We start from the raw sequence: 13,696 nt of genomic DNA, 5'->3' as shown, positions 1-13,696 counted from the left end.
GTGTAAAACACGGACATTGTCCGTGTGCAGTCCGTGTAGGAGACAGCGCTACATTAAGTGCTGACCCCCCCCCCCCCCACTAGTGCTGAAGCCGCGAGTCATATCTTCCCTGCAGCAGCGTTTGCTGTAGAGAAGATATGAATATTAGTGTGTAAAATGCAGATCCAGGTCAATGCTCCTATAACCCAAGAAGTGTATCGTATCCTCAGAACAAGAACCAAATAATGTGAATTTTGCAGAAAGACACTACAACACCCATCAGGCGTTCGTGAAGTGAATGAGCACAATGCATCTTATACTTAATAAACTATTTCTTTATTACATAATTATCTACAGAATTATAAAGAGATTAAAACTGTACAGGCAATTTGTAGACAGTAGGGGACTCTAAGCCACTTTGAAGATGGAAGACTACTTGCACAGGAAATAAAAAAAAAAAAAGTTTGTGCAATGCAGCAAGTGTCCAGATCCAGCAAAACTGCTCACAAGCACGGTGACAATTAGCACAGGAGTCACCCTAACCGTCTTGGCATGGTTGTGCATTTTTAATTTTGTTTAAAACTCCAATCTTAGTACCCTACAGCAGCAGTGTATATAGTGCACCCGTCACCCAGGTAGGCAGCCATGGCAGTGATCTACGCACGCAGGATATGGCCGTAATGTTATTAGGCATAGACCATCTGACAACCTGCTGCCTCCCCGGTGTGACCGGTGCACTTATCACAATTCACATACCTTACACACAAAGACATAAAAACGTTACCATTGTACCTGTGCATATATTGCCTTCACTCCATCTACATGGCATGTGGTGGGAAACTAAAGCAGAGGTGTAGCAGATCGCATCATTTATTTTCTTCCCAACTTCCGAGTGGAATGGCACAAAAGGACAGCCTCAGAAAAGCCATGAAGCTGCCGTGCTCGGGTGGGGAGAGACCTGGCAGTGCGTGCCTTAGACCTCCAATGTGCACAGATGTCCTAATGCTCCTTAAGTATTTGGTCTATTGCAAGAGACTGGCATTAAAAAAAAAAAAATAATAAATTAATGTGATGCAAAAAAGAAAAAAAGTAATCAATTGCCGTCTGATGCATCAGTCCTGTGGGTTGAGTGGTGTTTTTGGTGGGGGCATAAAATGCAGATTTGTCACTAGACAGTCTCTTTACACTAGTGTAATGCAATAAATGTTAAGGCTTCAGCTTTTATATTGCACATAAGTACCCATGGCAAAAAGAACACTTTCCAATAATTGGCATTAATCAACAGGCAGCAAGTTAAGAGTCCAGACTACATAACTAACTGGTGCCGCACTGCTCTCTCCACCATTACTATTGTGGTGCGTGCTGATAAAAATCTGTAGAGCATCAGCCTATAAGTCTCCATCAAATATACAGGTCTCACTATTTTGATGTCTAATATAAAAAAAAAAAAAAAAAAGAAAGTACAGGGGGATTTCTGAAGCTACAGATAACACAAGCCAACACAAGCCACGTAAATGAAGTAGTGATCCTGGGAGCGGCGAGGTTATACTCCGAGTAGTGTTCTGAGGCACGGTAACGGTAAGACGACAAGACATTTAAAATGCATAGGACATACATCATAAGAGCCCATCATGGGGCAGAGAAAAAAAAAGTCACCTTGTACAAAAGACCATTAAGTTAATAAAAAAAAAAAAAAACAATTGGTCACGACTCATTACACATGAAGCACTTCTCTACGTCACACGCAACATTCAGATGTCTTTCATACAAAACCCCAAATTGTTGCAAGATCCCAGATAGATAAAACTTGGAGGTATTCTGTAGCCAGGAGCATGCACGTGAGGAGACTGTACCGCCAGCCTCCTACCATCAAGCGTTAAGGACGAGAGTGGAGTCTGGGGATGCATAGCACTGGGCAACTAGTCCGTGAGCAGCCGGGGGGCTCAGTGGTACAGTAGGTAGCCTTTAAGGGACGCTGGCAATGGAAGAGTTGGGATTTCATTTAGTCTCTCTTTTCCCAGTGCAAGGCGGACGGCTCGTCGACACAGGTCCATCAGAGGAAGGGGCTCAGCTGTAAAGAGAAGCAAGAAAGGGTCAGTGCCGGGCAGGTACCAAACATCACACCTTATTCCTCTACAGAGGCGACATACGGCTTACAGTCAGGCCATGGCTGCGTTTACCATCACACACTTATGTTGGATCCCCATCTACTATAGATTATCACAAGAGGATATGAAGACTATGATCAGAGATTACCCCCTAAAGTGCTCACAGACGAAGGTTGCCGGGCACGTAGTGTCCAGACAGTACTAGCCATGGTAAGCAGCCAGCACGAGAAGCCATCATGAAGTATGTGAACCATGCACAAGCTGCAGACTTTGGGTTGTTCTGATCAGTGCCAATTAAATTACGGGATCTGTGCACTATCGGCAGGTGTCGTACATGTGTCCTGTTCATTAGGAAAGGACACATACACAATATTTGCCGATGTGCGCTCGCCTCAGCGGTACAGGCTCCGGTTTCTAAAAATGCCTTCGATCCTCCAGTAACACTTCTGTCTCTCCCACCACCCTCAGCATGCCAGGCCCAAGACCAACAGGATCGCATTAGGAGGCCAGAATGCAGCAGGTTTAAGAGTACATGCAAAAAACAGAGTGGGAAACCGCATAACGTGTCAAAAGCTGCAGCAATATACGAATATATGTTATGAAATGAATTATTTGCAATCTTATGAGTCACTCGGTAGCCTTCAGTGCTGCACATTTCATCCTCTGTTATAGAGTGTGAAGTCCACAGCAAGAAGCAAGGTGATGGGTACAACTTTAGAGCGGCTGTTAATAGGGGGGTGGGGGGGGAGTTTGTCTTATCTTGGCTATTAGAATCAGGTCAGGGGTATACAATTGCTTAGTTAAAGGGGCTTCCAGGGAAAACAGTTTGGTGGGATCTGATATATGGGATGCACCAAAATGGGCAGAATGAGGAACTTTTATCCATGTGTGCATGCTTAATTGACGGTCCATTCATCTATGGGATTCAGAGCACCACGTTGGGCTGTTTTTCCCTGCAGCCCCATAGAGAATTAGGGTACTGTCACACTAGACGATATCGCTAGCGATCCCTGACGTTGCAGCGTCCTCGCTAGCGATATCGTCCAGTGTGACAGGCAGCAGCGATCAGGCCCCTGCTGGGAGATCGCTGGTCGGGGAAGAAAGTCCAGAACTTTATTTCATCGCTGGACTCCCCGTACACATCGCTGAATCGGCGTGTGTGACACCGATTCAGCGATGTCTTCACTGGTAACCAGGGTAAACATCGGGTAACTAAGCGCAGGGCCGCGCTTAGTAACCCGATGTTTACCCTGGTTACCAGCGTAAAAAAACAAACAGTACATACTTACATTCAGCTGTCTGTCCCTTGCCGTCTGGTTCCTGCACTGACTGCTGGCCGTAAAGTGAAAGCAGAGCACAGCCACAGCGGTGAGTCACCGCTGTGTGACTCACCGCTGTGCTTTCACTTTCACTTTACGGCCAGCAGTCAGTGCAGGAACCAGACGGCAAGGGACAGACAGCTGAATGTAAGTATGTACTGATTGTTTTTTTACGCTGGTAACCAGGGTAAACATCGGGTTACTAAGCGCGGCCCTGCGCTTAGTTACCCGATGTTTACCCTGGTTACCGGGGACCTCGGGATCGTTGGTCGCTGGAGAGCTGTCTGTGTGACAGCTCTCCAGCGACCAAACAGCGACGCTGCAGCGATCCGGATCGTTGTCGGTATCGCTGCAGCGTCGCTAAGTGTGACGGTACCTTTAATGGAGTTACAATCAGGCCTCTTCCTTTCATACCAGTGATAAAAGTGCCAAGTCTGGAGAAAGAAACAATCACTGTGGGTCCAAGGGTCAGACCCCCACTGATCAGCAAAATATCATCTATCCTGGGGTTAGTTGATGAAGAGGTTGCAGCAGGTTTGTGTAATCCAGCAGTGCCACCAGAATGCCCACCTGCACCCTGTGTGCCAACGGCCACTTACTGTTTGCACCATGGCAGGGGCAGTCTGAAGTATGTCAGTCACCACCATAGTGATGGTTATTGCCATCATAGAAGATATGTTGGTTAAATATTGTAATTTGCAGGGCAGAATACTGGTACATTTTCCCCACATTTCCTGCGGATATATCCTAAAGGCGTACTATGATATAGATGTCAGATAGGTGAGGAATTCGCACAGATACCCAATTCTATGGTAAATCGTTGTGTTTTCTGTGTATACAAAAGGCCCCCTCCCCTGCAGCCAGACACTTACTGAATGTGACCCAATTCTGCACACGGATGAGGCTCTGGGGCCTGACTGTCAGGTATTTAGGGCATATGCCGATGATCAAACACCTTTAAAATACCTTTCAATCATGTATTCAAATTTCCATTGTGTAACTGCTCAGTTCTTAGAAGTTACAGATGGATTTTTCTGGCTACAGATTGCACTGGTGGCCAGGAGGGTCTACCAGGCCTCAGACTTTGCTTGAATTTCCCCTCTATCTATAGTGGCAAACAAGCTTACAACTGGGATGAAAGGGATTGTCCAATACTTGACAACCCCTTAAAGCAAGCCTGTCAGCTGTTTTGGCCATTATAAGATGTGGCCACCACCTTTCAGGTCTTATCTACAGCATTCTATAATGCCGGTCCGATGGGTGTCGCAGGTCGGCGCCTCATCTTCTTGCGATGCCGCCCTCCTGCTGCAGTGCGCAGGCGCTGGGAAAGGTCAGAGAGGCCCAGCGTCAGAATCACAAGATGGGAGGCACTGGACCGGACCTCGGGTGAGTATAGTAAAACATTTTTCTTTACTTGCAGGTCGGATCTGGGGCTTATCTACAGCATTATAGAATGCTGGAGATAAGCCCTGAAAGGCGGTGACCGCATCTTCTAGAGGCTGTAGTCTCCCAAGGAATATAAAATCTATTTAACTAGTGGAAATTTAAAGGAGTTGTGCCCTCAGACAACCCCTTAGGTTTCCTCCCAGTAAATATCACCAATATGCCCCTCCGATGGGAGCGTGTCAGCGCCAGCTCTCATGACAGATTCCCGTCAGTTCTGGCTTCACTCTGGACAAGTTGAGCCGATGCCCTCAATCCTTGGGATGTCACAGAAGGAGAATGAGGCCAGCGCTGACACCAGTCGTGCGTATAAGTGTTTTTACTGGGAGGACACCAGGTTTGAGAAGTGGTTACCACTGCCATTTACATCTGGTGAATACCCAGCAAGTTTTTTTTTGTACACCAGTAATGATCATCTACAGTTCACTGACTAAACATGAATGCAGGCTGGGAATCCAGCAGAATAAGGACAGGTAACCTTTCCTTGCAGGAGCCAAATTACAAGAGATTATCCAGAGCAAACACTACATGGAGACAGGAGTTTACATTTCGGAGACAGTGTAATGGTAACCGTCTACATGGTCGAGCTCTGCTGCTGGAATTAGTAACGTTACTTACGGTCAAGTCCATTTATGTATTTCATCCTGATTTCACAGTGGCCCCATACCGCACTGACGACCGGGTACAGTTTCTTTCCCTTTAATCCTCTGAAGGCTGTGCCCATGTACTGTCCGTCCACGATGAAGCTCAGTGTACCATCGTCCATATCTAGTACCACCAGGAAAGAATCCGGCACAATGAACGTTTCATCTGGCTCCAGGAAAGCAGGATATGTTCTACTCGGCTGATTCTTACCGTCGTGATACAGTTTGTTCCTACCCAAGTCCCAACCCCAGGATTTCCCGTTGCATCCTATGAGTGTGGTGTAACCCACAGAATGGAGAGGGGCATCTGCAGTTGCCACTCCAACGACAGCATGAGTCCCTCGCTGCCTCATGACCCACGTTATCTCCCACACGTGCAGGCCTCGTGTGTAACCAGTCTTGCCACGAATGGCATCAGTGCTCTGTGCCACCGGATGCCGGTGAAAAACAAGTTTGTCGTCCTCTTTGACAAAAACATTGAGCGAGCGATCGTTATTATTCCAGGAGTGCTGGAGCTGTACTTCATGGGAGACCGAGGGCATATCCAACAAGAGGTCTAGGCGGGCAGGCTTGCTGTAGTCCAGACCCTGGAGATCCTGCTTCAGGGGTCTGTATGCAGGGTCCCTCATGTCCACCGTCTTTATGCCTCCTGTGACCTTCTGACCCATATTCCACTGCAGGTTCAAATTTTATAGATCCAGGGGCAATCACATTCAGTTGTCCAGCCTCCTGACGTCCACCGGCCAGTAGAATGCCCTGGAAGGGCAAGGTCTGATGGAGAGGAGAGAAGAGTTAATAAATGACCACAAATCAGAAGGGAAACAAGACTTGTGAAATTATTTAAGCAAATATGAGATTTTGGACATGCAAGTGGCCCACGAAAAAAAGCTAAAAGTAGAAAACAGCTTTAACAAGAAAAATCAGCTCATGTAGATTTTAGTAGCACTGGCCATGCATCCAATGTGCATGGTGGAGTCTCCAGATAAGAGGAAGACACACACCCTGTTAATATGTATGTGTAAGGGCTTATCCAGACATCCGTGCACATCAGTTACAATGCATGGACTGGTTATGGCTATGAGCCATGGAAGGAGTGTTCCAGATCTGGAATGACATTTCACACCTGGACTACCCCTTTAATGCTGGTCAGGTCAGGCTCATAATTGTATAGCCAGTCATGGACTGTCCGCCTGGCACAGAAGTGCTCAGCAGTATAGAAATAAAGGTCATTAATTCTCTCCATAGTATTACAACATCCCAGAACAGACGACGTACATCTCATTGCACAAGGACCTAAATATTTAATCAGTAAGGTCAGGATTACACGGAGCGTCACAAGAGGCGGCCACGCGATGTTCTGACAGCTCAGGTCTTACACTGGGAATGCTTCCTTCTAGTTCAGTAGGGTATCCTGCAGTCACCCCACATCCAGACAGCTACAACCATCACAGACTTCCTAGAAAATTGTGACTCAATTTAAGGGGAAACGAGTTTCAGCTCCCACCACTGACAACAGCAGAAAGCTGAACCACAAGTAGTCAAGGTTCGGTCAAAAAACAGGTGGAAGCACAAGCGTCTCCGGAAATGTAAAACCATACAGAAGATTGTATGAGATTTCATTTACGCAGCAGACTTCCTGTCTGTAATACCTCCGAAAGGAAACCTATAGAATAAGCCGGGCAGTGAGTAGACGCGGCACTCAGATAATGTCCAGGACCTTACAGAACTACGGACCTACTCACCCATTAAAGATTTGGACAAACCATTTCCTTTGACCCACTGGAAATGGTGAGGATCTGATACATTGCAAGCAGGAGGTAGACACATTCACTTATGGCAAGCAAAAATATATTTACTTAACATTGTATAAATAATTAAAGAAACATTGTAATATCTCAGAAACATGATTCCATCTCCAGTTACAAGATCATATTCCAGTGGGCTTCTGTTCAAGGCTGGCATATGAAACTAGTCTCTAACCCTCTAAATAAACTTTAATATGTTAAACTATTAAGCCTTTATTCAGACATCATTTTTAGTGTACACATTTTAGCCAACATGCCCATCCTAGCGATGCCGCGTTTCTCAGTGAAAGACTTTTTTTTTAAATAAAAACTGAGAGACCAAACACTGGATTAGTTAGGCCCACACTGATATTTGTTGCATTTTTTCTGTGCAGGTTTGTTACAAACATTAAAGGGAACCTGTCACCCCGTTTTTTCAGACTGAGCTATAAATACTGTTAAATAGGGCCTGCGCTGTGCGTTACAATAGTGTATGTAGTGTACCCTGATTCCCCACCTATGCTGCGAAATACATTACCAAAGTCGCCGTTTTCGCCTGTCAATCAGGCTGGTCTGGTCAGGTGGGTGTGGTGACATCGCTCTTCCCCAGCTTTCCGTTGGTGGTGTAGTGGTGTGCGCATGTCGCAGTGACGAATCCACTGCGCGCACGTGAAGAAGCAGCGCACGATCTGCGCTATTACCCCCTGTCATCGGTGGGGGCGGCCATCTTCCTGGGGCCGCGCGTGCGCAGATGGAGTGCTCTGCTGCACGGGGCTTCAGGAAAGTGGCCGCGGGACGCCGGAAGGATTGCAGCAGTCATTAACCACCTGCCCAAATGAAGAAGGTACCAGAACCTGGGTATTTATCACTTTCACACTACAATACATTTACATTAGGGTTGTGCAGTTATCGTGCACAGTCGCTGGCTCTGCGGGGATGCAGCTGTCCATCAGCAGTGATGCCCCAGCGACAGCTCTGATCGCTCTGACTCCACACAGATCAGTGACTACCTGTAAGTTCTAAGCCCCATAGGAAAAATAAGCAAAGGCCCAGATAACCCCTTTAAGGCAATGACTGTGTGACGTCTAGAAAGTCACTTATGAAGCACATGGCTGTCCACAACACTATAGGTTTCGTTCACATGTCATCCCTCTACACTGAAGGCCCCCCACTAATGCAAATAAAAGTGTAAATCCTTTTACCCATTTTGCCTTTAAAGTGGTTGGCAGTCGCCTCACTTCTCTAGTTCCTGGGATCACCAGTAATAAGCAGATTTTAGATTTTGCAAGGACAGCTGCACATTTCTCCTACGTCAGGAAGGACAAAGGGAAAAGACATGCAGCAACAGACCTGACTGCGGAACAAACAATCGAGAAGTCACCACTAATGTGCATCACTGAGCCCAGCCGGTCATTACCAAGTTTCATTGTAAATAGAAAAATATTTAGAATTGAGAGTCCTCAGTGGATGATAGCAGATAGCATCATATTCCTTTGTGGGGCACATGCAAGTGGTCTAGTCTTATGAGCAATTTATGGGGCTTTAGTCAAGACGTCCGAGTTTCCATTAGATATAATTATGCATTGTCAGCAGCATCGGCCATAAGTGCCTGAAGGGTGCGAACCCCCCATAAGGGCTACCTTCATCAGAAAGAAAGGCATTGCTTTTGGATATATAAAAGTCCTTTAGGACAGTTGCACTGGTGTTGTCGGCATGGGTTAGTGAAGGATATATCCTACTACCATTCACCACAATACTAGAGTGCCTGCAGAATAAACTACAGACTAGTGTTCAAAAGGGTTTAACCAGGGCTGTGGAGTCAGAATCTGTGTATTCTGGTGGAGTCGGCTCAGACCATATATAATAAATTGGGTACAGTAGTACAATGCAGGATGTGTGGTTAATGTTTTTGTAAGAATTTGGAAAAGTTATCAAATGTACCATAATGTCTGATCTAAGGATCTTGGCTTTTAGCAGAGATGAATCTGTGGTGCACTATAGGTACATGCTCAGTAGTGACCAGTATTGAGGAGTCTGGGAAATTGAGGCGTCGGGGGTTTGGCTTACCGACTCTACAGCCCTGGATTTAGCAGTTCAGAAAACTTTGGTCCACCTGGTAGCAGACAGTACTCTCCATTTCTCCAGGGGCGAGTGTCCACCACTGCTCCAGGTGTCTTATATGGAGCACGGACACTGAAACAAGCATCGCTGGACCCAGGAAGGACAAATATGCATTTTTTTTTTAACACTACATCCAGGAAACAGATTCTGTAAATGAAAATCACCAAAAAGAAAAATCTACAGGACACAATCAGTGCTCCAGCCCTGATTATTTACAAGGGTGATGCGTCCAGCAGTGAAACAAGAGAATAGTAGACACATGATGGGAGATTGGTAAGCAATCATCGCTTGGAAGCACATTATTAATGTGGGATGCACCGCCAAAAACAGAAGAGGGTGAACAGTAATAAGAGGGAAGTAATCAGCTTCTTGCATCATCGATTGGCGCTCGTTATCGGCAGTTCACTCGCCCGGGTATATGGGCCTTAGTAGTTGTCATACAGGATGACTTATGAACCTTGGAGTTAAATTAACACCATATTACAAATAAGTCTTCATAAGAAAGACACGGATGTCCCGCTGGTAACCAGTACAGCCATACAATACCAGGCAATGGCACGTAGGGACCACCATTGATGAGAATCAAGGGGGCTGCAGTCCAGATGTAGAACTGTGTTCTTCCCCTCAGAGAAGCGCTCCTGGCTACACAGTTGTGTAAGAAACTAGTTGGGCCCCACTGTCGCCTATACAGCAGATGGACAACACTTTCCTCAGGAAAGGTGGGACTCCCAGAAATCAGCCCCCAACTGATCATAGGGTGAATGACTTTACAACCTCTAGATTGGAATAACCTTTGAAGTCATTTCTCACTGAACTGCTGTTAATCCCAGATGCCCCACAGCCCCCCAGGCATGACTGGTCCTTGCTGCAATAGGAAGGAGGGTGGTCCCTGGAGATAAGGACTCAGACTCAATCCAGCACTCAGAGGATGATGGAGACATCACCATACAGCAGCCCACGGTGACTGCAGAGACCGATTACTGGACGCGGGAGGTAATGAAAAGATCGAAAGCAATAACAGAACCAGGTGTAAGAGCACCAAGAAGAGGCGCTGCCCCCCCCCCCACACTCCCACCGGGGCACAGGCTGCCCCCCCCCCCACTCTCCCACCGGGGCACAGGCTGCCCCCCCCCCCCCCCCACTCTCCCACCGGGGCACAGGCTGCCCCCCCCCCACCCCCACTCTCCCACCGGGGCACAGGCTGCCCCCCCCCCCACTCTCCCACCGGGGCACAGGCTGACCCCCACTCCCCCACCACCCCGCGGGGCACGGGCTGACCCCCACCACCCCGCGAGGCACGGGCTGACCCCCACCACCCCGCGGGGCACGGGCTGACCCCCACCACCCCGCGGGGCACGGGCTGACCCCCACCACCCCGCGGGGCACGGGCTGACCCCCACCACCCCGCGGGGCACGGGCTGACCCCCACCACCCCGCGGGGCACGGGCTGACCCCCACCACCCCGCGGGGCACGGGCTGACCCCCACCACCCCGCGGGGCACGGGCTGACCCCCACCACCCCGCGGGGCACGGGCTGACCCCCACCACCCCGCGGGGCACGGGCTGACCCCCACCACCCCGCGGGGCACGGGCTGACCCCCACCACCCCGCGGGGCACGGGCTGACCCCCACCACCCCGCGGGGCACGGGCTGACCCCCACCACCCCGCGGGGCACGGGCTGACCCCCACCACCCCGCGGGGCACGGGCTGACCCCCACCACCCCGCGGGGCACGGGCTGACCCCCACCACCCCACCACCCCGCGGGGCACGGGCTGACCCCCACCACCCCACCACCCCGCGGGGCACGGGCTGACCCCCACTCTCCCACCACCCCGCGGGGCACGGGCTGACCCCCACTCTCCCACCACCCCGCGGGGCACGGGCTGACCCCCACTCTCCCACCACCCCGCGGGGCACGGGCTGACCCCCACTCTCCCACCACCCCGCGGGGCACGGGCTGACCCCCACTCTCCCACCACCCCGCGGGGCACGGGCTGACCCCCACTCTCCCACCACCCCGCGGGGCACGGGCTGACCCCCACTCTCCCACCACCCCGCGGGGCACGGGCTGACCCCCACTCTCCCACCACCCCGCGGGGCACGGGCTGACCCCCACTCTCCCACCACCCCGCGGGGCACGGGCTGACCCCCACTCTCCCACCACCCCGCGGGGCACGGGCTGACCCCCACTCTCCCACCACCCCGCGGGGCACGGGCTGACCCCCACTCTCCCACCACCCCGCGGGGCACGGGCTGACCCCCACTCTCCCACCACCCCGCGGGGCACGGGCTGACCCCCACTCTCCCACCACCCCGCGGGGCACGGGCTGACCCCCACTCTCCCACCACCCCGCGGGGCACGGGCTGACCCCCACTCTCCCACCACCCCGCGGGGCACGGGCTGACCCCCACTCTCCCACCACCCCGCGGGGCACGGGCTGACCCCCACTCTCCCACCACCCCGCGGGGCACGGGCTGACCCCCACTCTCCCACCACCCCGCGGGGCACGGGCTGACCCCCACTCTCCCACCACCCCGCGGGGCACGGGCTGACCCCCACTCTCCCACCACCCCGCGGGGCACGGGCTGACCCCCACTCTCCCACCACCCCGCGGGGCACGGGCTGACCCCCACTCTCCCACCACCCCGCGGGGCACGGGCTGACCCCCACTCTCCCACCACCCCGCGGGGCACGGGCTGACCCCCACTCTCCCACCACCCCGCGGGGCACGGGCTGACCCCCACTCTCCCACCACCCCGCGGGGCACGGGCTGACCCCCACTCTCCCACCACCCCGCGGGGCACGGGCTGACCCCCACTCTCCCACCACCCCGCGGGGCACGGGCTGACCCCCACTCTCCCACCACCCCGCGGGGCACGGGCTGACCCCCACTCTCCCACCACCCCGCGGGGCACGGGCTGACCCCCACTCTCCCACCACCCCGCGGGGCACGGGCTGACCCCCACTCTCCCACCACCCTGCGGGGCACAGGCTGACCTCCACTCTCCCACCACCCTGCGGGGCACAGGCTGACCCCCACTCTCCCTCCATCCTGCGGGGCACAGGCTGACCCCCACCATCCTGCAGGGCACAGGCTGACCCCCACTCTCCCACCACCCTGCGGGGCACAGGCTGACCCCCACTCTCCCACCACCCTGCGGGGCACAGGCTGACCCCCACTCTCCCACCACCCTGCGGGGCACAGGCTGACCCCCACTCTCCCACCACCCTGCGGGGCACAGGCTGACCCCCACTCTCTCACCACCCTGCGGGGCACAGGCTGACCTCCACTCTCCCACCACCCTGCGGGGCACAGGCTGACCCCCACTCTCCCTCCATCCTGCAGGGCACAGGCTGACCCCCACCATCCTGCAGGGCACAGGCCGACCCCCACTCTCCCTCCATCCTGCAGGGCACAGGCTGACCCCCACTCTCTCACCATCCTGCAGGGCACAGGCTGACCCCCACTCTCCCACCATCCTGCAGGGCACAGGCTGACCCCCACTCTCCCACCATCCTGCAGGGCACAGATACTCCTCTTGGTAGGACATCAGCAAGTCACGCCATAGCCCAGGCCCCGCCGCCCCCGGCACCACCTGGACCCCTCACGCCGATGCTCGTCACACTCACCGGGCGCTCCCTGAGAAAGCGCACGAACCCTGCGGGGCTGCGGCCCCTCGCTGCACCCCACACACGGCCGCGGAGACCAGGCCGGCGGGCTCGCTCCTTCCCTCACCCTGTGCCGCTACTGCAGCCGCGTCTCCCCGCACCGGGAGCTCCTCTCACCCTGAGGCGCCGAGTGAGGAGGCGGAGTGAAGCCCGGACACACTCGCGAGAACAACCGCCACAGTAGCCACGCCCTCCTCTGAAGACTCCGCCCCACACCAGCAGGCTGCCCAACACGTTGCTTCCCGTGCGCTAATAACGAGTGCGGGCCCCGCCCGGAACGCGCTAACCACGCCCACCAGCCACGCCCATCTGTGATTGAACACGTGTTGGCGCTGGAGCAGCTGTGGACTAACCCTTTGTGTCCCGGCAGCTCCTGAGCCGGGATTAGATCCCCCTCCTCTCCCCAAAATATAAAAAAATCATTTTTTTTCTGCATAATCTTTGATGAATTTTGCACAAACCGATTTTTTTTAACGCTTTCGCTTTGTGCGATGTCCGCCAGCACCGACCGGCAAGAAGCCGGGGAGGAGGAGCCGGGCACATCCGCTGCCTGATGCCAATGTGCTCGGCGCTGATCTGCCGTGGGCGCTGCGGGGATGACTGCGGTGAGAGGCAGGGGCGCACAC

At 52.9% G+C, this 13,696-nt stretch overlaps 1 protein-coding gene across 1 annotated transcript; it reads right to left on the bottom strand.

Annotated features, from left to right (window-relative positions):
- Window positions 1-293: 293 nt before the first annotated feature.
- Window positions 294-13,190, bottom strand: SPSB1 (splA/ryanodine receptor domain and SOCS box containing 1). Its single transcript, XM_069742780.1, has 3 exons — window positions 13,032-13,190; window positions 5,468-6,264; window positions 294-2,050 (listed from the first exon to the last, which is right to left on the bottom strand). Exons 2-3 carry the CDS (start codon window positions 6,159-6,161, stop codon window positions 1,923-1,925), a joined length of 822 nt encoding a protein of 273 aa, XP_069598881.1. The 5' UTR covers window positions 6,162-6,264; window positions 13,032-13,190; the 3' UTR covers window positions 294-1,922.
- Window positions 13,191-13,696: the final 506 nt, after the last annotated feature.

This window comes from Ranitomeya imitator, chromosome 10 (genome assembly GCF_032444005.1).
Source record: "Ranitomeya imitator isolate aRanImi1 chromosome 10, aRanImi1.pri, whole genome shotgun sequence".
Classification (NCBI taxonomy): domain Eukaryota; kingdom Metazoa; phylum Chordata; class Amphibia; order Anura; family Dendrobatidae; genus Ranitomeya; species Ranitomeya imitator.
This window is presented reverse-complemented; position numbering and strand designations above follow the sequence as displayed.